Here is a 25,309-nt window from a genome sequence, read left to right as displayed (position 1 = left end):
ACACACTCATATTCACAAGCTCTCTCGATGAAGCCACAGATCATCGGAGCATCTTTCCTAACTTCAGAGTGTTACCTTAGAGGTTGTAACCATGAATCTGCACCTGTCAACTGGCCCTAGAATACCGAGATGAATGGCTTATTTTGATATTTTCATATTCTTCACTAATTTTTCTTTTTCTTTTTTTTTAAGTGAGGGGAGGGGAGATAGACAGCTGCAAGAGCTCCAACCAGGATCTAGCAGGGTACACCTGGGGTCAGCTGACCTATCCTCAGTGTCTGAGGCTCATGCTTGGACCAACCAAGCAACTGGCATCGAGAGGGACGAGAGAGAGAAGGCTGAGGAGAGGGAGAGAAGCAGGTGGCCACTTCTCACGTGTGCCCTGACTGGGGGTCAAACCCGGATGTCCACATGCCAGGTGGCTGCTCCAGCCACTGAGTCAACTGGCCAGGGTCTCACTAATTTTCCAATAAACACATTTCATTACTAAATAATCACTTTAAGATTACATTGTCATAGACTTTATAATTTTAAATTAAAAAATTATTTTTACTTATTGATTTTAGAAAGAGAGGAAAGAAGGAAGAGAGAGAGAAACTTCAATCTGTTTCTGTATGTGCCCTGACCTCAGCATATTGAGATGATGCTCTAACCTTTTGAGCTATCCAGCCAGGGCATACTTATGAATTTTAAGAGTTACATATTTTCTTATGTTGATGTCATTACTAAAAAGCTTTTTCTATTTTTATTAGGCATTTAATTTCTAGATTTTTTTTAACATGGTGAAATCTATGTGTTTATAGGTTTTGTTTCCGTGGAACAAAGTCTAATATCATGCAATGTCTGTGCAATACCATGATCTTCATTACTCCAACTACATGTTCACAGATTTTCCTTCCAAAGCATTTTCTCAGTGTACAATAACTCACAGATAGCATTCCAGTGTGCCTGTTTCATCATAGTCCTCAGATTAAGTGATTTTTTTAAAGAGGTTTTCTTTGTGATTTAATTGATAAAACAGGTATAAAATGGTTCCTTAAGGTTGATTTGATCTCTGTGTGTTTGAACTTTAGAAAGAGTAAGTTATTTTCCACATGTAGTTTTTAAAAGAAAAATTATACAGTATGATGCTAGGAAAGAATTTTAGGATGCAGGGACCTTTAAAGTGCTCTGAACAAAAACTTAACACACAGAGGACACAGAACTCTACCGGCTGACCCTACCCTGACTTCACTCTCATCTATTCAGTGTTCCTAAGAACTAAGTCTGGAAAACCCAGAACAGTCTGAATTACCACCCCATCTCCCTCCCTTCTCCACGCCTACCCTGAGTAAGTGTTGAAGTTAGTTTTTAAAGAAATAAATCTGGGATTCAAATTTGGTCTCTAGCTGCCTGGTTATATAACTTGAGGAAGGTCCATTACCTATTTCTGTAGCTCAGTTTTCTCATCTGCCAAATAGGAATAATGGGTTTTTTGCTGTTGTTTGTTTTGGTTTGTTTTTTACTAAGCTCTTAAGAATATTATGAAGGCAAAATTCTGTGAATCATATAAAATCATAAATCATATAAAAATTTATGATCTAATTGAAAGAGTCCTAAGATATAATGATCTCTGTGTGTGTTTGTATATACATGTGCAATATTAAACATTTATTAAGTCTATACTCCCTCATGTGAAAATCTTGACATCTGTTCTTCAAATAAAGTACTCTTTAGACCTGTCATTTGGTTATTGTCCCTAAACCTCTTCAAAAATAAAAAGTAATAACTGTTTTAAGCACCATTCCATTAGTAGTGGATGGTCCTAGCCATTACTACATCATAACAGAAGAATTCTGTGGCTAACAAGGCTCTTATGCTAACAAATTAAATATGAGTAATAAAATTAACTATGAAACAAAAGGGTTTTAGCTTTCCATTCTCCTTAATTTTTACTCTCATTTTTAACTACTAAAACTAAAAGTTATCCTTTATTTTTTAAGGTTATTCGAGGATTATATTTATCCCAGTAATTTCTTTTTAAAATTTCATTTATTCATTTTAGAGAGACACCAGGGGGGAGGGGGGAGACAGAGAGAGGAGAAGAGAAGGACATGGGGTGGAGCAAGAAGCATCAACTCCCTTATGTGTCTTGACCAGGCAAGTCCAGGGTTTTGAACCAGCGACCTCAGCATTCCAGGTAGATGCTTTATCCACTGTGCCACCAGAGGTCAGACACAGTCATTTCTTTTTTTTTTTTAATAATTTTATTTTTTTAATGGGGTGACATCAGTAAATCAGGATACATATATTCAAAGATAACATGTCAAGGTTATCTTGTCGTTCAATTATGTTGCATACCCATCACCCAAAGTCAGATTGTCCTGTCACCTTCTATCTAGTTTTCTTTGTGCCCCTCCCCCTCCCCCTTTCCCTCTCCCTTTTCCCCCTCCCCGCGTAACCACCACACTCTTATCAATGTCTCTTAGTCTCACTTTTATGTCCCACCTACGTATGGAATAATGCAGTTCCTGGTTTTTTCTGATTTACTTATTTCACTTCGTATAATGTTATCAAGATCCCACCATTTTGCTGTAAATGATCTGATGTCATCATTTCTTATGGCTGAGTAGTATTCCATAGTGTATATGAGACACAATAATTTCTTTGTATAGTCATTGTCCTAAAATCAATCTTGTTGACTTGAAGAGATAAATTTAGTAGATTGAAAAGAAAACTTGGAGTAGCAAGTTCTTAATCTTATACCACGGTGCCTTGACTAGCTTCCCAGATATGAAACACTGAAAGCCTTTCATTGGCATGGTTTGTGAATATGCATACCATCATGTATGAAGTTGAAGATCCTAAATCACTACAGCTAAGTTCAGTAGACCCAGGTTCAGAGTCTTTCATCACCTAGGTGGGAAAAATAAGTGCTCTTGAGAGAGCTGTTATTTCCTGGAAGGAAGGAAGAATGTATTTGGAGAAGTCACTTGGCTTCTCTGAGATCTAGAGCCCTCTAACTGCACAACAAGAATATTTACTCACAGGATTTGGGTACCTGTTATAGTTCTGGAAGCATACATATCTTTGAGAAGTGTCAACAAGTGTCCTAAATGTATCTTCATAAACATGTACGGAATGCATGTCAGTGGGGAGAAGAAGGGTAAACCCAGCTCTGGAATTCTCTCTCACGATGTGAACACTCCAGTTTTGGAAAAACTCCTAAAATGACTTTGTTCTTATTTCCATAAATACAATCTTTAGAGGCTCAGCCACATTCAGCAAATCCAAAAATAAAACCAGTCTCTTGAGCTAATTGTTTCTAACTTAATATTTTGAAATGTACACTGCTTTCCAAAGATTGAGTAGACTCAAACTTTAAAGTAACTGTTACCATTCCATCCAGCTAAGGAAAAAGAATACAGAGGAATAGAGGGTGTATATATATAGGCAGGGGCAAAAGTACCCTTACAGTTGAAAGAATGAGAAACCGTTTATTCTTGTATTACTTATTAATTATTATATTAATTTCCATATAAACAACTGTAAATAAACTTTTGCCCCATCTTTTATATATAATGAAGGAAAAAAAGCAAAATATAAAACAAGTATAGGCTATGTCTTACAATTGTAGGCAATGTACTTCACTTATTTTTTTTTTTTTTGCAATTTTCAAGAAAATTACACTTTTGCTAGTGAGGTTTATTCAGTCATTAGTAGAGATAAACGTGGTGTCTTGAACCAGTAATTTAGTCTCTACATTTTAATATGCTATACAAATTTAGATAACTTCAGAGTCTCAATGTCAAAGTTCACTGATGCAGAATTTCTCACTGGAGCAGCAGCTTATTCTTCTATGAGTTGGTTTTCTTCTTAGAACTCGGTTTTAGTCTAAGATCCACTTATCAACATATAGAATACTAAACTATGATTTGGTTATTATAAAAGGAAAGGCATTAAATTTATTAACTATCTGATTGGTAGTAAAAATGAAATAGTTGAACCCAAGTTAACACAGTTTGCTTCCTTAGCAGACACCTAATAGAGGGCATTTTCCAGAGTTGTGGCCATGTTATGTTCAATTATATTTTAAATAAAGGCTATTTACTGTCTCAAAACATTTAAAAGGAGCCTGACCAGATGGTGGTGCAGTGGATAGAGTGTCAGACTGGGACACAGAGGACCCAGGTTCAAAACCCAGAGGTTGCCAGCTTGAGTGTGTAATCATCTGGCTTGAGCGCTGGCTCACCAACTTGAACACGGGGTCGCTGGTGTGAGTGTGGGATCATAGACATGACTCCATGGTCACTGGCTTGAGCCAAAGATCACTAGCTTGAGCAAGGGGTCACTCACTTTGCTGTAGCTCCCTGGTCAAGGCACACATGAGAAAGCAATCAATGAACAACTAAGTTGCCCCAACAAAGAACTAATCCTTCTTATCTCTCTCCCTTCCTGCCTGTCTGTCCCTCTCTCTGTCTCTATCACAACAAAACAAAAGAAAACAAAAAAAAATGTGAAGGGAAAGCACAGGATCTTTTTGAGATAGATGACATAATAGTGTGCCATTTTGAGCATCACAAGGAAACGGATGACTCAATCTGAATTCTTTCTTTTCTTTCTCTTTCTTCCCTCTTACCTATGTCCCCTCACTTCTTGTGTCCTGTGCACACAACACATATTCCCTCCTGAGGTTCTTCTGCTTCTCTTAAAAGCATTTGAGATCAAAAACATCTTTATGATCAACCCAGAAGCAGCCTTTTTTTTCCTTCTAGACACAGGGTTAGGAAGAGAGCTGAAAAGGGTGTGAGCAGCAGGCTGAGCATTGAAGCAGTAATGACAATCATATTGCCAAGGAGACTTAGATTACATGTCATATCTTATTCTCTACAGTACTCTCCAGACTTCACTGAGAAAAATTTGATCTAGACTAAGTCATAACCCCCCCCCCCAAATAAGAAAATCACCAGACATATTGAGACTGGTGAGATTTAAGTATATTTATCTAACACTGATTTCTTGGGGAATGCAATATACTATATTTTCCTCTGACATCAGTCCATATAGTACCCTTGTGCAAGTTAGAAAAAGGGACCACCTTGTTCTAGTTTGTACATGAGTAGACACACTCTGGTAGGCACACGCCGGTAGGCACATGGCTTGCAAGTGGAGCTGGGCTGAATTCCAATATCCTCCTGTAACCTCAGGGCAGCCTCATGCAGAGCATGACCTGAACAACTGGACATGGAAATCCTATTTATACAGATCCTTCTTTTTAGTGCTTTACAAATCATCAAACAAAAATAACTAGAACATTTATCTAAAATTATTGTGGAGTAGCACTGTATAAGATTGAGAATGTAAGATTTTTCAATAGAAAATATGCAATGTACTTAGTATAAAATCAGGTGAATGTAAAGTAATACTTGATACAGATTCCTTGTATCAAAGAACAACCAGTAAGTCACTCTCCTTATTTATACTAATCAGAGAGTGGAATACTTACCACCATCTTCAACTGTAAAATGGAACATGTCACTTGTGGCATTAGCCCCTTTTCTTAAAACATAGCATATTTTCATGTCATCAATGTCAGCTAGAAAATAATCAAAGAACAAGATGATTACTGAGTAGGGCCACATTAGTGATGCATGAAAATTTATTGGCTATAATCATCCCCATACCCATCTTCTCCTAAGGGAAACAGTGCTATCCTCTTTCTCGTATCTCTAAGCCCCTTGAGTTCAGCTGTCCCACAGAAATTGGGTCTGTTACACAGAGTGCAAGAATTGGGTTATAATAATAGCAAGGTGTTGCCCCTCCCAGTGGCACTTGCATGTTCACACTCCAAAGGGGTGGCTGCCCAAACACGGAATGCCAAGCTCCATGACAGATGGAAAGAGATATTTTGGGACATGGCAGATTTTCCAACACTACTGAGGACACACCCTTTGTCTTCCTCTAGGACCAACCTTAAGAGGATAGAGGTTCCCCTGCCCTTCCCTCAAATTAACTTTCTTATCACTAGTAGTTCAGCAGGCTGTCTTTAAGCAGTTCAAACTTTGAAAGAAAAATATCAGAAAATTAAAAAAAAATCCCAGATTGAAATAACTCTCATGAACCAATGCCAGAGAGAACTTAGAATAAAAAAATACATCTAATAAAAGCTGAAACTTTTATTCATAAGGGAAAATTATTTTGCTTTAAGAGTGCTCTTTTTGTTGCTTTCTACTTTACTTATCAAATTTCCTGGCATATTTTGTTTAGTATTGACTAATATATAATTTTAAAAATGTATTCATCCATTTTACCAGTTTCACTCCTTAATGATGCCACACAGACAACATAAAGCAAACACTCTGTTCTGTGATATTCAAAATAGACTGTTATTTGAGCTACACCAAGCAGTAAGAAGTTATTTCCAAGATCATATAAAATCAAGACCATAGCTAAAAATTGCTTTAACAGTGATATGTAGTATTTATTTGTCTCAGGTGTGCTTTATGGTTTTTTCATCTTTTAAGAGCTCTACTAAATTCACGCTATGACGTTTAAAGGCATTCCATATAGGAGAATGATTTTTAAAAGAGTAGTCTCAAGTCATACAAGGTGTTAGAATGAACAAATTACCCCATATGTTTCCACAGCTCCACTCTATAGATATGAAATGTGTGCTCTATCTTGGCTTACACCGTTTTGAAAGGTGTATCAGACAGAAATTACAATCAGACGTCTGAGTAAGGGATGCTTCGATTTAATAGTTAGTGGTACCTTACTGCTCATAAAGGTCCTTGGAGATGAAATTTAAAATGTCTTGTTCTTCCCTAGCATTTCAATTCTAACTCTACTATAATTTCCCCCCAAACCTACCTGCCCTGTATCATTTTTAGCTTTCTACATGGCTACCTTTCCTAGAAGATGGAAAACTTTGGGGATTTTTTTATTCATCTTAACTTCCCACAGTTCTTTGCTCGGGTCTAACATTCAGAAAAGGCTCAAAGGTTTCTTAAATTAAAATGAAAGAGCCTAGAAATCTAGAGGACCTCGCCTGTATCTTTACCTTTCTATGTACAGTGTGTCTAACGGATAAGGAGGGAAGTCACCACACCGTTGTTCACTCTTGTAACTTTATCTTTCACAACCTTTAATTTGTCAGTAAGAAATGAAGTGACTGCTCCTCTGACTACACATCCTTAGAGGTCACATGGGGAAGACCCTTTGCCAACATTCCCATTCCTTTTTTAATAAGAAAATCTAAAAACTCTACTATGGAAAAAAAATCCTGGTTAATATGCTCAATCTCTGTACTAATGGAGTTTTTAAAAAGCTATAGTACTTAGGAGATGGTTTTATTGAAATAAATCACTTTATTCAAAATTAAAATTTAAAAACATTTTTTTAAGTAAAGAGAACTTGAATGAAGTTATATGACACTCAGGTGTCCAATTTTTCTCTAAGTTAGGGAACACAATATTGATTAGTTGGAGCAAACCCTTTTCATTGTTTTTATAAACTCGGTTAAAAATTTATAGTTCAATAAGGGGACTTTAAAAAAATCTCTAGTAAGTAAAAACTAGAGATAACACTTATTGTACAGGTATCTCTAAAAATAACAAAAACATCTGCCTGTCTTCATCCAACAATTCCTTTTTTAAAAAACACAAACCAAAAAACTCTAAATATTTGAATCCCTTTTCTGGTCAGAAGTAACATTTTCTACCTTCCAATATACAGGGGTGGGCAAAGTACGGTTATGTTTCAGAATGCATGAGAGTTTACTCTTACATTATTATTTATTTACCAAATATTGCATTGTTTGTATTCTTATTCTTACTGTTATTATTTTGTATCCTCACTAATGATTTAAGTGGAAGATAATGATGGCTTGTACTTTACCCAACAGCCAAAGAAAGTGGATATTTAAAACCTACTTTTGCCCACCGCTGTATTCCTTTCATCGCCTTCGCTTTCCATGAAAATAAAGCAATCTAAGGTTGCATGGCACCTCTATCCTCAGAAAGCCTTCACACAAAAGTTTCCTGCTGGTCTGGCATGACACTGGGCACTCTGAGGTTTTCCTGTCCCTGCAGGCCCAGGGATATATTCAGGCTTTCAGCCAAGAATTGAAGAGGTTAGAGTGTGGAGCTATTTGCCAGCATCTCAAACAGAGGAGCAGTTCACTTTCACACTACACTTTGTGACATCTGTGTGTATTAAAGCCTTGGTTATCTCAGAGCACAACACTGTTGCAGGAAAAGAACACCCCCACCGGGATGCCCTGTTAAACTCCATCTCTACCCACAGAATCCACATAGGCTAGATCTAGTTTCCATTCCGACACAAGGAGATTTTTCCTGAAAGCAACTCAAACCCTTTGTAGTAAAAGTCACACGTTCTGCCGAACAGAGCCCTAACTCCCAAGCCAGCATACTGAATTGCCTTTTCCCTTCGGTCACTGAGTAACTGCATAGGTAACTCGCCTGTCCTATCTCAGATCATGCGCGCGCGCGCGCGCGCACACACACACACACAACACAAATCCAGGTTAGAAATATGCTTTAATCTCAAGAATGCAGAGGCAACCAGTGTTGGTTATTGTGTTTGAAACAGGGCAGAAAGAAGTTTTAAAATAAGAAAATAATTTCCTCCTTAGACAATTAATTTTATTAACGTGTCTTCAAGCTCTTAATAATAAAGTGGATGCATATTTTGGTGACAGACATACTGTCTTCTTGTACATCATATCTTCTTATAGTCTCTTATTTTGTGTGTATCATAGTAACATGCCGTGAACAAATGATTTTTATAAATCTACATAGTTATTTACTTCTTATGTCCATGGACAGGTGTTTGCCATGAAATATAAAAAAATTATAAAACCTACAAGGTATAAATACATCTTTTTATTTTAGTTACAAAGTTTCTACCATCTATAACAGTATTAGCACAATGCACTCAAAAACTAGTCAAAGTTGTATAAATCTGGAGGCTCTATCTGAATGATATTTGATAATAATAATAATCTGAATACACAGAATTTAGAAGCACATCTCTCTCTATGGTTAAAAGGCTTCATAAACTTATTTGCAGCACGCAGTTTGCTCAGGGGACAGGTGTGTGGCAAGCGGAGCAGAGTTGAAAAGCCTGCTTCAATTGTAATTTACCAAAGACTGGCTCCTGCTTTGGCAGCTGTGAAAACACATTGGTACTCCTTCTAATGAAGGGCACTACAGTGTGACATGAGGTCAAAGAAGAAGCTGCTCTCTCAGGAAAGAACGTTCCTGAATTCTCCCCTCTCCTTTATTTCCCTTCCTTTCCCTTCTCTTGGGCTCTAATTTGACGCTCTACTTAGTAAAAGTTTTCAGTGACAGAGCATCCTTAGGAAATAAGACCTGAAATGCCCTTTGATTCTAAAGAAAGAAAAGTGAGCCATACCTTGGGTAAACTGAGTGACACTGTGGTTGCCTTGGCCCAGGTGGAGGAGGTGTCCATGCCGAGGCGCCTCTGTAACAATAAACCTAAGGGAAAAAGGTAGGCTGTCTCTGTCCTCAATTTTTAATATTTTGCTTGTGATCATGAATCCCAAGTGGCCAGTGGCCAAAGTGCGAAGTGTAGAGGCCCCTTTGTTCACTGCAACTTGGGGGACACTGTTGTCAACAGCTAAGACCTGGATCTTCATCACTTGAGGCTGTCTTGTTTCGAATATTGTATCAGGAAAAACATAAAAGTCTGTATGGGAACCGTCAGTCACCGTGAAGGAGAAGCTGTCTTCACTTGACTCAGTGCCATCATGCCTGTAGCTGATTAAGTTTTCATTCAAATCTTGCTTGGTAAAAACCATGGCGGGTCTGGTGTTGTTGAGTAGGAGTTGGCCGTGAATAGGCATCTGGGTGACGGTGAATTTTAGGAATTTGTCAGGAGTATCTCTGTCTTCAACGGTGAGTTCAAAGGGAGTGATCAGCTTGCTTTCACCTTCACTGACAACCAGGTTATGGATGGTGACCACTGGCTTTTTGTTGTCCACATCACTAATGGAGATACGGAATGTCCGGAAGACAGGGTTATGTCCATCAGTGACTTGAAACTCAAAGCTGTCCATCTTCATCTCATCATCAGCCGTGTGGATGTAATAGATTTTGTTGCCAGCCAGTTGAAGCTGAGTGAAAGATGTAATAGACACTCCAGGTTGATCTGTGCATTCTAAGAGACCTCTCATGGGAGCCCTGGTGATGGTAAAGACTAAGTTTTCATCAGGACTGTTCAAGTCACTAGTGCTTAGTAGGTCTGTTGTGAGGGTGACTTTACCACCTTCTTTCAAGGACACTCCCTTACTTATCACATCAGGGAAGACAATGTCAATGCTCCCAATAGACACATAAAAGTAGCAATCGATGAGGCTATTTGTTCCATCAGTTACGTCAAATTTAATTAGGTCCCGAATGCTCTCTCTCCCAGAATGGACATATTGAATTAAGTTCCTGTCCAGTTCATCCTGGGTAAAATTCATGCCCAGTGTGATATTTTCAAAGACACCTATAGTTTTTTGTCTCTGTAGTAAGCCATGTTCTGGCCCATAACGAATAATATAAACCAAGGATTTGTCTTCAGAATCTAAATCAGTTGCCATTAATATTTTGTTGTTCATAATTTTGGTTTCCCCAATTTCTACTTCTAGTCCATTATTAATGGACATCCTGGGAGTCTCATCATCCACAGGGATGACCATAATGGGAACCATCTTTTCCACAGAGTGCTTACCATCCATTAGCTTAATTACAAAACTATCTTCCTGGGTCTCAGAGTCATCGTGCTCGTAAATAATGCTGGAACTCTCGATGATCTGGTCCAAGGTGAAGCTTTTGACCAAAACTGTGCCATTTATCAGCTGGCTCATGATGTGACCATGAGCAGGAAATTGGGTCAGAGTGAAAGTTAAGTCATCTAAGGGAATGTCAGCATCGGCAGCATTGAGGATGGGGGTGTCAATCACCAGACTCATGCCTTCCATCACCATGAATTCTCTCAGGAAGATCTCTGGCTGCTCATCATTGGTGGGAACGATGACAATGGGAAAAAACTGTCTCTCTGAAAAGTTGATGCCATCAGAACAACGAAATATAAATCTGTCTTCCACAGGCTCCACCCCTTTGTGGACACTCTGGACATAGTTGATATGGCCCTGCCTGAGATCTTTCAGGGTGAAGGCACTGATGGCAATTCCAGCTCTTGATTTTTCAGAGCCTGGTGCTGGAGAAATATTTTCAACATAACCTGAAGTTGGCTGGATCACTATAGTGCACAAGATGTCATCATTGAGGGAATCGATATCTTCAGCACTTATATGCATTGAGGTTATGATACTTTTATCACCTTCCATTACTATAAACTGTTCCCCTATAGAGATTTCTGGAGCCTGGCTGTCAACAGGAAGGATGGTCACCCACACAGTAACTCTTTGGATAGTACTGCCATCTATCCTCCATTCTTCAGACATATCTGACAGACTCAGGTTAAAAGAGTCCTCTTTGGGCAGTAAGCCTATCTCACCACTGGTGTGGGCATAGACAACAGAGCCTTCCAAGATGTCCCTTTGGGTAAATTGCTCTGTGGGGACTCCATTGACCAGGATTTCTCCATACAAGGGTGGATCTTCCAAGAGGAAAATCAACATCAAATCATCAGTGTCTTCATCTGTCCCCTTGATAACATTGGCTGTGATTTCAGTAGCCCCATTTTCTAAAACGTCCAGGTAGGACCCCAGAGTGCCAGCAGGAAGGCTCAGTGTGGGCACCTCATCACCCACTGGCCGGACACTCACTCTGAGAGTGATGGGCACCACATGGTGTCTGTCACTGACCTCCAAGGAGCAGCTATCAGTCTGAGACTCATCCCCATAATGGTCATAAGAAATCCTACCTTGTTTTATGTCCTCCAAGTAGAAGATTCCACCTACATGTAGTATCTGTCCAGATAATTTCATGTAACCGTGTTTGGGTGCCTCTGTTAGAGTGAAAGAGATGTGGGCTATGTCAGTGTCTACATCTTTCACATGCAACTCAGACTCACTCAGAATGTGGTGTCCCCTTTCCTGAACAGTGAAGCCGGTGTTAAGGATCTCAGGTGGCTGGTTGTCCTCTGGCTGCAGGTAAAGAGTGAAGGTGCCAGGAGCTATGTTCCCAGCTCGGTCCTCCACCTGGAACTGGAACTGGGCCACTCGAGAAGCCACTCCCAGTTCTTGATCTGGAGGTCTGTAAGCAATTTTATGGTGGTTGATCTGGGCTTGGGTAAAATGGGCCACCATAATAGAAGGGTTGTCAGTCAGGACCAAGGTGCCTAACGGGGCTGGAGAGTGGTTTTCATCGGTGTCCATCGGTGGCTGAGTCACTGTGTAACGCAGCTCTCGGTCATCTGTGTCCAGGTCAGTGTAGCGCAGCCACTTCTTCCTCAGCGGCGTAAGCCTGGACTCTTGCACCACCATCCGAAGGGGACAGCCACTAACCAACTCCGGGGGGAGGCGGTCCACGGGATGAATGCGGATCACAAATCGCTGTAGCCCAGACTGGTTAGGGGGGTCATGGTTATCCTGGACTCGAAATATGAACTGATCCATCACTGGCCCAGGACTATGGGGCCCAGAGTGCTTATAGAAGAGCCGGCCCTCCGTTATGTCCTGTTGCCGCCACTCAGTCACTGTTTTCTCATAGAATCCCCCCTGTTTCTTCCATGGGCTCCTGAAAAGCTGCTCCACCTCAGGGGGTGGATGAGTTTGGCGGAGAATCAGATGCCCTGTGGTTGAGGGAGAGTCCAGCACAAAAAGCAGCAGAGAGTCATCTGAGTCCATGTCAGTTGCACTTAAGGCAAAAGGGAGGATGGGCACTGTTTCACCTTCTGCCAGTGTCAGCCCTGTGTTGGCATTGAGAACTGGTGGCTGGTCGTCCACAGGCACTAAAGTGATAGGGAACAGGAACTGCACCTGGTGCCTGTGTTCTCCATCTACCATCCGAAGCACCAGGTTGTCACTCAGTGAGCCATCTTTGTCATCGTGATGGTATACCACCTGACCCGCAGCTAGCTCAGCTACTGTAAAGGTCTTAGGGGCAGAGTTTCCGGTGGAGCTGCCCAGAAGGACCAGGTGACCATGCCGGAGCCCTGCCACCACCTCCAGCTGCACTGCCTCCAGGTCATCCTCATCGCTGATGACCAAGTTTTGTGGTCCACTGCCTGCAGGGCTGGTGAGGGGCCTAGACTGGCCCTCATAGAGAATGAGACCCGTGTTGCGGGTGACCACTGGAGCCAGAGTATTCATGGGCTTCACCACCACCATGAAGGCAAAGGGATCTGAGGCTGCTCCTTCTGGGTCTACCACCTCCAGCTCAAATTCAAAGAGACGCTCCTGGTCAGAGTCTTCGGAGGGTGGCTGGTAGGCGATCTTCAGGAGGCGCAGGTCTCTCTGAGTAAAGGACGAGAGGGACAGGCTGCGGTCATCAGTGCTCACCAGATAGCCCTGGCCAGGCTGGAACGGAGAGGTGAGGTTGAAGATCAGCAAGTCAGGCGCAGATTCAGCATCTTCCGCGGCCAACATGTCTGGGGTCAGGGCTGTTAGTACAAACTGATCCACCTCCATCATCATCATGGCCACAAAACTGGGCTTGGGCGCAGTGTTCTCAACTCCTCCTCGGATTCTCACCAGCACCTGGAAGTGCTCCTGTTTCAAAGGAGAGCTGCCCACGGGAGACCCTCGCGAGTGCAGCTCTACCACCATGGGCACCCAGTCTCTGTTTGGCGAACGACTGGGGGCTGTGTGGCGGTAGCGCACGCCTAGCTCCTGGAAAGCTCTGCAGTCCATCAGGAGAGGCTCCTGGGTGCCCCCCTCGCTGGCTGGTCCTGGTACCTGAGGGTAGTGGAGGAGTTCTCCATAGCGAGGCAGCATGCCCGAGCCGGACAGGATGCCCACGCGGCACTCCTCCGTCTCGGGCTGGTAGGTGAACTCCAGGCTCCGCGCGTCTAGAGCATTGCTGGTCCCCAGCAGCTCCTCCACGACCAGGGGCAAGTTCCGAGTCACAACTTCCAGCTGAGTGAAGACCACCTCCACCTCCAGCACCAAGGGGAGCACTGCCGCCCCTCCCCGCGCGTCGTAGCGCAGCTGCAGTGGGACGCGATCTCGCGACGGGCTGCGCGCGCCCAGGTGAGAGTAGCTCACCTCTCTAGGGCCGAAGTCGCATGGGAAGCGCTTGGGGTTCAGGCGGCCGGGCCGCTGGGCCAGAGCGTCGTTGTCTAGCACGGTCACCATGCAGCGGTCCCCCGGCTGCACCTGCAGCACCAGGTCGTGCAGTGGATCCAGCCAGACCTCACGGCCAAAGGGCACCCGAAGCCCACGATTCGCTATTACTATAGCCTCCTCGGCGGGGACCCCTGCAACTCTCAGGAGATCCGAGGACAGCAACGGCCGCCCGGGAGCATCAGGCTGTGCCGGAACGCGGCTTACCAGTGACAGGAGAAGCAGCTGCAGTAGCGCCAGCCGGCTCGGCGCCGGAGGCGGAGGCACCGGCTGGGCACCGTTGGGGCTAGCTCCCTGGCGCGAGCGCGAGGCGATCGCGGGGCTCCTGGGTGCGTGCATGGTCCAAGCGTAAGCTCTCGGACAGGTGAGCTTGAAAACTCGCAGCTAGTCCCTAGGCAGGGAGCAGCAGACCCCTCCGGAGAGTGCCTGGAGCCCCGCGCGCCGCCTGCGGGTTCCTGCAGCGGCCGAGGCTGTAAAGTTGCGCGGCACGGTCTGGACTGCGCTGCGGCGGAGGAGGACCAGTCTTCCCGGCCGCTCGCGGCTCAGTGGCGCGGCCAAGTTGCTCCACTCCTTCTTCCCAGGTGCCGGGATCGACCCCGAGCTCGGAGGGAAAGCCCTCCCCTGGATCCCCCCCTCACTCTTTTCCTGCGAGGAAGCCAATCATGGGTCCCGGGAGGAGGCCCGGAGCCCAGGGTTGGATAGTGATTTCTGCCAATCAGCTCCTAGGGGCGGAGGCGAGGGGACGCAGCGAGCGGAGGAGATGAAGACTCCGGGAATGGTCGCGGTGGCAGTGAGGGCAGAGCGGCCTGGGGCTGCCCGCTGGACCTCACCTTCACCGCTGCAGGCTGCCGGGCTCGGTTCGCGTCTTCAGCTACCTGCGATCCAGGATGACTCACTCGTTTTAGCTACCATGCCCCAAGTTGAAAGACATCCCTGGCACGGGTAGTTAGAAACTTGCAAACCCAAGAGGAAATTTGTATGCACTGCCCCTCGAGTTTGAATCCAAACCCACTACAGTTTGCAGTACTTGTTTGGGAGAGTAGGGAAACTCTGAAGCATATTTGCAAAATAAAGACAGCTGAGATGAAAAGCCAATGCTGGAGCACAGGGAACCTCCCCCATAACCCCCCACCCCCCCACCCCACCCCGGCTGCAGTTTCCTCGTAAATTAAAATAAACACAGTCCTTGGGTTAGTGAGTTTTTAATAAGTCCCTCCTTTGCAAACAAAGTTCACAGAGTAGTAGTAGTAGTAGTAGTAGTAGTAGTAGTAAAAGGACATTTAGAATTGCGTGAGAAATGCAGTCTGATCAGAGTCACCACCAGGCTCGAACTAAAGCGTTAAGTTTTAGGGAATGTGGCCTCAGGCTCCGCTTCCAAAGCCGTCGCTGTTGTAGCTGTCATGAGAGACGTTCCAGTTGTCCTCGCAGTAATTAGACCAAGTACAAACTAAACCCTCTTGTCAGCATCACGTTTCTTTGCATGCCAAGAGAATAGATAAATACCCCGAGGGCGAACTAAAATAGGTTAGCTCTCATTTCAATGAGCCGGCGTTGAAATAAAAATTTTGAGCTCTTCCTGCCCCCTTGTGTCTGTCCGGTTTTAGAAGTGTGCAGAGTCCCTTTCTGGGAGGTTTTCTAATTACTCTCCACTCTACAACCCCCCCACCCCCACCCAAATCCTCACAATGAAAACATAACCAGTTTCAGATTAATGCTCCTCGGGCCGTCTTCCTTACACTGACCAAAATTTCATTTTGGATAATGTTCTTTTCTCTCTACAAATAATAATTGGATTATTAGTGAGCATATAGAATTGGTATAATGGCCATCCTGCTCTTTTCCTGCTTAAATATATTACATATATTTAGGGGAAAGAAAGGAGTGTAAGAAACTATTAATGTTCTTTTAAATTTCACTTTGAATTGAAGATATAAGATGTATATGTGAGCAAATTTCAGTAAGAAACATCTATCTTTTTAACTCTTTTGTGACCTTAGCCTGAGTTCCCACAGTCCAGGATTTGGATCCCTGCCTGACACATTGAGAGCCATTTTTGGAGCCACAGCACAAGCTTGCACATAAGATTGCTGAGAGATGTCAGATTCTGCTCCCAGAAGCTCATCTGGTTTGAGCAGGGCTCACCAGCTTGAGCCTAAGGTAGCTGGCTTGTGCAAGGGGTCACTCGGTCTGCTGCAACCCCCCTCCACACCCCCCCACACTCCCACCCCGGTCAAGGCACATATAAGAAAGCAGTCAATGAACAACTAAGGTGCTGCAATGAAGAACTGACGCTTCTCATCTCTCTCCCTTCTTGTCTGTCTGTCCCTATTTGTCCTTCTCTCTGTCTGCCACTAAATAAATAAATAAATAAAAAGAAACACTCATGCAAACAAATAATATTTAACTAATTGAATATATACTGAATTTATTCTACATATTTTGTACTTTTGAGGAGCTTTTAACTCCCCTTAAAATTGATGAATACAGCTCACAATTTAGTACAAAATGAATACTTAGGAATATAGACATTTGTGGCCAATATTTCTAACATAGGAGAAAAATTCCCCATCTAACTGTTCACCAGTTTCTGACTTGCTTTGGCATTATTATTTCCTCATTTATTATGCTTATTTATTATTGCCTAAAGAATTCAAATGGTAATGACAAGAAAAAAATCTGTCATTCCCTTTTCACAAATAAAACAAATAGGAAGATGTTAAATGCAATAGAACTTATAATTTCAGAATATGAAATATATTTCTGTGATATTTAAAATTCTAGTTATGTATTTTGACTAAAAAATGTCAAATGAAAGCAAAGTGGCCCTGAGTCAGGCTTCATGACTCTCTGGGTATGCTGTGACCAGAACCAGACCAACAGCTGTCTGACCCCTGGTTGTGTCCCAAGTGGCTCCAAAGTTTTCCTTTCTTCCTGTTAGAGTCCTGCTCTGTTTGACTTGCAAGCAATGATAAACAAGATCAGCATTTGAAGTTGTATGCCTGAAGGGCAGAGTTCAGTACTTGGTTTCATGGTAAGAAGAATAGAAGTCTATATTTATTTTTATGGAAATCAATAAACTACATTTTAAAAAACTTTAATTAGCCTGCCTTGGTGAAATGCTAGAGTGATCCGTAGAACTTACTGTTTTGTTTGGGTGGGGGATAAATGTATTAGTGCTTTCTTGTCTGACCACACAGTGGCGCAGTGGATAGAGTGTTGAACTGGTATGCAGAGGACCCAGATTTGAAACCCCAAGGTTGCTAGCTTGAGTGCAGGCTCACCAGCTTGAGCATGAGGTTGCTCGCTTGAGCATGGGATCATAGACATGACCCCATAGACATGACCCCATAGACATGACCCCATGGTCGCTGGCTTGAACCCAAAGGTCGCTGGCTTGAGCAAGGGGTCCCTCGCTCTGCTGTAGTGCCCTGGTCAAGGCACATATGAGAAAGCAATCAATGAACAACTAAAGTGCTGCAATGAAGAACTGATGCTTCATATCTCTCTCCCTTCCTGTCTGTCCCTATCTGTCCCTCTCTCTGACTCTCTGTCTCTGTCAAAATAAATAAAAAAGCTACACAGAAGGTAACACATACTCTTATTCACTTAAATATATATTGCACTATGATTTTGATAAAATAGTCAAATATTGGCCTGACCTGTGGTGGTGCAGTGGATAAAGCGTCGACCTGGAAATGCTGAGGTCGCCGGTTCAAAACCCTAGGCTTGCCTGGTCAAGGCACATATGGGAGTTGATGCTTCCAGCTCCTCCCCCCTTCTCTCTCTCTGTCTCTCTCTCCTCTCTCTCCCTCTCTGTCTCTCTCCTCTCTAAAAATGAATAAATAAAATTTTCAAAATAAGCCTGACCTGTGGTGGCACAGTGGATAAAGCGTCGACCTGGAATGCTGAGGTTGCCGGTTCAAAACCTGCACTTGTCTGGTCAAGGCACATGTGGGAGTTGATGCTTCCTGCTCCTCCCTCCTTTCTCTCTCTCTCTCTCTCTCTCTCTCTCTCTCTCTCTCTCTCTCCTCTCTAAAATGAATTAAAAAAAGTCAAATATTAAGTTTTCATATGAAAGTAAATATTATTGATAATGATGCTGATCTCTGTTTTGGATAAATACCTTGGTGTTAAAAGTTTCTAAGTAAATTAACAAGAAAATACTTATTTTGTGGCATTCTCAGTATCATAAGAGGAAAAATAAAATTGGCACACATAATTTTTTTTAAGTCTCAGTTGAAATCTTCAGTTCTTACTTTCTAAATATACTCTGGGCAACATATTTTTTAAAATGAATTCTCTAATTTTTCATTTTAGTATATGAAAAGCACACTGAAATATCTTCTCAAATCAACTTAAAGCTAAAACTTTTAACTTAAGGTTAAAACTTGCTTGATTTCTGACCTAAGGTTATGCACCAGCGAATCTGTTTCCTAAAACAGAAGAAGAATGTAATGAATTTGAGGTGCAGGCAAGATAATTAGAAAGTGGGTAGCAGGTCTGAAACTCTTACAGTCAGACTGGAACTGAAGATGCATCTGGTTAAATTTCGAATGTTACAGTGTCCTTAACAGAGTTCATTTCACCTTTTGTATGCTCCTCTGCTGCCTCATGGGCACCTCAAATATACTTACAGATGAATGATTGAAGTTTTATACCAAGCATCTTTAATGGTCCTCAATGGAATTTAATCTTTGATAGCTTCAAAATTGTGGTGTGTCTAGAAAGCACCAAGCTCACTGAGTTTAGAGTGGGACTACAGAACTCATTGACCAAGAGCTGGTTTCCAGCCTTCGCTCTGACGTTCACTGTATGACGAAGTTGCAGCAATTCTCTTTGTTTTGTAACCACAGCCTCCTTAACTGTAAATCAAGAGACTCAGACTTTGTGAACAAATTCCCCTCTGACACTCCCTTGGTTTCAGTGTTTGGTGCCTTAAGATCAAATTCATAGATGAGTTCACATTTTGCTTCCTCATGTTCTGTGGTCAGAGGCTATAGTTCTCATTCTTGCCAAAAAGATAGACTCTGTTAATAAAAAAATATATAGTAACTACTACTAGGTCAAACAAAGCTCATGCCTATGGATAGCTGTTACTTTTTATTTATTTAAAATAAGAGAGAGAGGGAGAGAGAGAGAGAGAGAGAGAGGAAGGAAGGGAGAGAGATGAGAAGCATCAACTTAGAGTTGCAGCACTTTAGTTGTTCATTGACTGCCTTCTCATATGTGCCTTGATTGATGGGGGGCTCCAGCTGAGCCAGTGACCCCTTGTTCAAGCCAGCGAACCCATGGTTAAGGTGGTGAGCCTGTGTGCAAACTGGTAACCTTGGGGTTTTGAACCTGGGTCCTCTGCATCCCAGGTTGACACTCTATCCACTGCACCACCACCTTTCTTACTTTTTAAAATATGTGGAACAACATTTGCATTCATTGATGTGGGCAGCTTATGTACAACGTCATTAAGACACTATTTTTTTTAACCAATATGAAAACTAAAAACCTAGCAATATAGAGTTAACTTATATTCACTATAACAGTAGGCGAATTTTCAAGATAAATTTATTATTAGGTGATACACATAGCACGCCAAACCCCTAGATTACCAGACAAAGCGGTTTATGTGTTATGAGGAGAAAGAGAAAACAGTAGACTGGGACTAGGTGGTTTGATCCTGGCTTTCCCACTTGCTTGCTTGGAGTTAGGACAAGTCACTGTCTGCATTTTTCAAAATGTGATAGGGAAAGGGTAGAAAAGATGAAAATATTGTCTTGGCCATCCTCATAAAGTTATGAAAAAGATGAAGTAAATATATATATATATATATATATTTATGTATATGTATATATTCAAAGTGGAAATGAAGAAGAATGATCATTGTTTTCAAACACCTTTCTATATCCATAAATATATAGTTATAGCTAATGGATATATAGATAGAGATATATTTCAAATTTTTATTAAGTGAGGTGATACACTTTTTTTTCTTGGTTCTCCCTGTTTCATGGACTTCACAGTATTTTATTGGTGAAAGGTTAAAATGTTTAATTGCAATTATAATAATATAGTAATTATATTTCTTTTTTAAATTTTTATTTATTTATTCATTTCAGAGAGGAGAGAGAATGAAAGAGAGAGAGAAAGGGGGGAGGAGCAGGAAGCATCAACTCCCATATGTGCCTTGACCAGATAAGTGCAGAGTTTCGAACCAGCAACCTCAGTGTTGCAGGTTGACACTTTATCCACTGCGCCACCACAGATCAGGCCATATTTCTTAATTAGTTTAATTTTCCTCTCACTTATATTTCCAGTCTTTCTAGTTGCTTAATTTTTGGTGAAAATCTCACTTAATTTTCTCTTTTTTGTAGACAACAACCTCCCTTAATAGCAATATCCCTTCAAACTATGCACACATTTCTTTTTTTCTGAATCACCTATATATGCTATGTCAACTTTCTCACCAGATTTATAAAATTCCGATAGGTTGACTTTTACCCTACAACTTACCTTGACCATGATAGTGCAAGTTCTGCATCTGTCGAGCCTCTCACACTACCTTCTTCCCCTGCACCTTACACTGTTGCTTATATTTCTCTCTTGAGAACACTCTTACTGCATGTGGTATGATAATCCTCTGCTGTTCTTGTGCCCTTCACTATTCTGAAAGCATCTTGAACACACAGTCTGTAGACTGCTCATCTTTTACCTTTACCTCCATAAAGATTTCTTTTTTTAAGTTAGAAGAGGGGAGATAGAGAGACAGACTCCCTCATGCACCCTGACCAGGATCCACCCAGACAACCCCCGTCTGGAGCCTATGCCTGAATCAATTGAGCTGTTTTTAGTGCCTGAGCCTGAGGCTGATGTGTTGGGACCAACAGGCCTATCCTCAGTGCCGAGGGCCACTCACTGGCTTCGAGAAGGGAAAAGAAAGAGAAAGAGGAGAGGGAGGGGAAGAAAAGCAGATGGTGAAGGATAACGTCAGAGTAATGGCGCAGTAGGAAGCGATACCGATAAATCTCCCCCAAAACTCAACAAGATCTTCAACCAGAAACAGAAAAACCTATCCTTGGAACCTCCAGATGTTTTGCAATACACCCGAAGGTATGGTCGAGCAAAAAATTGGCTAAATATATAATCAAACCCCGAAGGAAATAGGGAGTAAGAAATGCTCTGCCTTCCTCAATAACCTAAATAGGGCTGCTTTCACTGGGAACTGAGAATATAGAAACTAAGGTGGGCAAATGGGATGAATAGATCCAGGCCACGGCACAAACGGCCGAACCAGGCTGTGGCACGGAGATCCAAGCCGAGGAAAAACTGTTCCTGTGGCAACCCGGGCAATACAAGCTAACACTCACGCCAAACCCAGACAAAGAAAGACAAGTGGGGAAGCCATTTTCCCTGATCTCCTGGTCGGCGCGCGCAGATAATGGGTGAGAGATTCCTTCCAAAGCCCTGGGAGTGGGCGCCCGTATTATCCCATAGAGAGGCAGAGTCAGAGGCCCTTGTGTGGGCCAAAAGCAGAATCTCGGGGCAGCCCCAGCACCCTGAAAAAGCCCCTCACGGGGAGGGAGAGAGAGCCAATTCCAACGCTGGAACTTTTCTGTGCGGGCGAGGGTTTCACTCAGAGGGTGAGGTGGCCAACCTGATATCCTGGTCTGTGCGCACAGAGAGTGGGCAAGAGATTCCTCTGAGCACCTCAGGAGTGGGAGCCCGTGTTATCCCATGGAGGGGCAGAGTCAGGGGCCTCTGTGTGGGCCAAAAGTGGAATCTTGGGCTGCCCAAGCGCCTTGAAAAAGCCGCACACGGGGACGGAGCGAGAGCCAATTCCAACACTGGAACTTTTCCGTGCGAGCGGGGGTTTCACACAGAGTGTGAGACTTCCGGACTGATATTCTGGTCTGTGCGCACAGATAGAGAGCGAGAGTTTCCTCCAAGCACCCCGGGAGTGGGCGCCCACCCATGTTACTGGACAGAGTGGCAGAGCCAGAGGTCTTTGAATGAGCGGAAGGCCCGCCTGATTATGCGAGCAGCTCTGACTGACTGAGCCTTACCCAGAGCCCTGTGCTGAGTGGGAATAGAGTGGGGAGTTGCCAGCTCTTTGAGCCCCTTACTATCCAGGCAGAGGCAGCAGCAACCCCATAGCTGGATTATCAGGCTACTAATTGAGGGAGGAAAGACTAGGAGAGAGGCTCCAGGAACACAGACTCTCTCACTGTCGGAGCCTAAAAATGCTAATGAGCCTCAACTGCCAACGAGACTAAAACACAATACATGACATCGCCATAGAGACTTATCAACTGCAAACCTCTACCTGAGCATGCCAAAGGGGCAGAACCCGGGGTACAGAGTCACCGACCAGGAAGAGGGAGAGAAAAGAAAAAGCAAGAAGATAACCTCTCAAAATCAAGAATAATCCGCAGACTTTATAACCTATCCCATTTTATTATATTTGTTTGTTTGTTTCTCTTATCTTCATTCTTAATTTTTTTTTCCCTCCTCCAATTTGGTCATTTAACTCTCTGCCAGTCTTACTCTCTCCTCTCCTTGAACTACACTACCCATAAGTATTACATCTCCCATTATCTTTTCTTTCCTCTTCCTTTCTCTCTATGAGGGTTGCACTCCAAAACCCTTAACTCTCTCTCTGCTCTTTTTTCTTTTTTCTTCTTTTAATGGTTCCCTCTTTTTATTTCTCTCTCTCTTTCTTTTCTCCCTCTATATTAGTTTCTTCTTTTCTCCTTTATGTCTCCTCTCATTCAAACCTCAATAATGAATAAATTATCTTATCTGGGACTCAAACTTATGTTTGTGGCATTTTGGGGGTTTTTTACTTCACCTTTTTAACTCACTAGCAGTGCTCCCATCCCTGGCTCTCCATTTCATCTAGTTCTTGTTCCACTAAATACAATAGTAATTTTTAAATTTGTCCCCCCATTTTGCTGTTTCCCTCTTATTTCTCTCAACATAACTCTTAGTCAACCAACACCTAAAAGCAAATCATTTTATTCTTGACCCAAATTTTTTCATTATTTGCTTTTTGTGAGTCCACACCCCTCTTTTTTTTCTTTCTTTTTTTCTCCCCTTTATTACTTCTCCCCAATTCAGGCCCTCCATTACAGGCATTGTTTGTTTTATTTAGTACAATATAATTCACAGTTCATCACAAGATTTTCTCAAGAAAGAAGGGAGACGAGAGGAGAGGAAAAAAGGAGGGGGGAGAATAATTTCCTTTTTTAAATTTAAATTTAATTTAATTTTTCTTTATTTCATTATTAATTTTTTTAAAAAAACAACTCTTCAATTTTTTATTTTTTTAACTTTTTATTATTTATTAAATCTCATTAATACTATCAACAAAACCACCCTCAGATGCCATTAAGGAAGAGAAAATCGAATATCATGGATACAAAAGAAAGAGAGGTAACACAGCTAGATGAGGAAAAATCTATGGAGAAAAAATTTAATGTATTGGAAACCTTAGAGCTAAATGACAGAGAATTTAAGATAGAAATCCTAAAAATCCTCCGAGATATACAAGAAAACACAGAAAGGCAATTTAGGGAGCTCAGAAAACAACTCAATGAACACAAAGAATATATTTCCAAGGAAATTGAAACTATAAAAACAAATCAAACAGAGATGAAAAACTCAATTCATGAGCTGAAAAACGAGGTAACAAGCTTAGCTAATAGAACAGGCCAGATAGAAGAGAGGATTAGTGAAATAGAAGACAAGCAACTTGAGGCACAACAGAGAGAAGAAGAAAGAGACTCAAAAATTAAAAAAAAAAAGATATAGCCCTACAGGAATTATCTGACTCCATCAAAAAGAATAACATAAGAATAATAGGTATATCAGAGGGAGAAGAGAGAGAAAATGGAATGGAGAACATACTCAAACAAATAATAGATGAGGACTTCCCAAGCCTGTGGAAAGAACTAAAGCCTCAAATTCAAGAATCAAACAGAACTCCAAGTTTTCCTAACCCCAACAAACCTACTCCAAGGCACATCATAATGAAATTGGCACAAACCAATGACAAACAAAAAATTCTCAAGGCAGCCAGGGAAAAGAAGAATACAACATATAAAGGAAAGTCCATTAGATTATCATCAGATTTCTCAACAGAAACTTTACAAGCTAGAAGAGAGTGAACCCCAATATTTAAAGTCCTGAAAGAGAGGAACTTTCAGCCATGAATACTATACCAATCAAAGCTATCCTTCAAATATGAAGGAGAAATAGAAACATTCACAGATACAGAAAAGATGAGGGAGTTTATCATCAGAAAACCCCTACTCCAGGAATACTAAAGGGGGTTCTCCAATCAGATACAAAGAACAAAAAAACACAAAGCCACAAGTAAAAGCTCCAAGAAGAACACAATAAAACCAAATTTAAACTGTGACAACAACAAAAAGAAAGGGGGGCAGAGGATGGAGATTAACAGTAGCAAAGGACGATGGAGTGCAAAAGTACTCACAAAATAGTGCACTACAATAAACAGGGTAGGAACCCTTTTCATTACTTAAAGGTAACCACCATAGAAAAAACCACCACAGAAGCACATGAGATAAAAAAGATAGCAACAGAGGAAAGATGTATACAATACAACCAAACAAAAACAAAAGATAGAAAAACAAAATAGAAGGATCAAACAAGACACAAAACTAACAGAAAGCAATATATAAAATGGCAATAGGGAACTCACAAGTGTCAATAATTACACTAAATGTAAACGGATTAAACTCAACAATAAAAAGGCACAGAGTAGCAGAATGGATTAATAAAAAAAATCCAACTGTATGCTGCCTACAAGAAACTCATCTAAGCAACAAAGATAAAAACAAATTCAAAGTGAAAGGCTGGAAAACAATACTCCAAGCAAATAACATTCAGAAAAGAGCAGGCATAGCAATACTCATATCTGATAATACTGACTACAAGACAGCAAAAGTACTCAAAGACAAAAATGGCCATTTCATAATGGCTAAGGGGACACTGAATCAAGAAGACATAACAATTCTTAATATATATGCACCAAACCAA

At 41.9% G+C, this 25,309-nt stretch overlaps 1 protein-coding gene across 4 annotated transcripts in view; it reads right to left on the bottom strand.

Annotated features, from left to right (window-relative positions):
* The window catches only part of FREM2 (FRAS1 related extracellular matrix 2), a 255,480-nt gene extending 240,651 nt beyond the window's left edge, over window positions 1-14,829 (bottom strand). For all 4 annotated transcript variants that reach the window (XM_066236956.1, XM_066236958.1, XM_066236955.1 and 1 more), the window contains exons 1-2: window positions 9,415-14,829; window positions 5,486-5,575 (exon numbers count right to left, since the gene is read on the bottom strand). In XM_066236956.1, coding sequence (XP_066093053.1) covers window positions 5,486-5,575; window positions 9,415-14,596 — 5,272 coding nt within the window. In that variant the 5' untranslated portion in view covers window positions 14,597-14,829. The remainder of the gene's footprint in view (window positions 1-5,485; window positions 5,576-9,414) is intronic.
* Window positions 14,830-25,309: the final 10,480 nt, after the last annotated feature.

Source organism: Saccopteryx bilineata, chromosome 6 (assembly GCF_036850765.1).
Source record: "Saccopteryx bilineata isolate mSacBil1 chromosome 6, mSacBil1_pri_phased_curated, whole genome shotgun sequence".
In the NCBI taxonomy this organism is placed as follows: domain Eukaryota; kingdom Metazoa; phylum Chordata; class Mammalia; order Chiroptera; family Emballonuridae; genus Saccopteryx; species Saccopteryx bilineata.
Note: the sequence above shows the minus strand (reverse complement) of the source record. Positions and strands in the feature narration are given on the sequence as shown.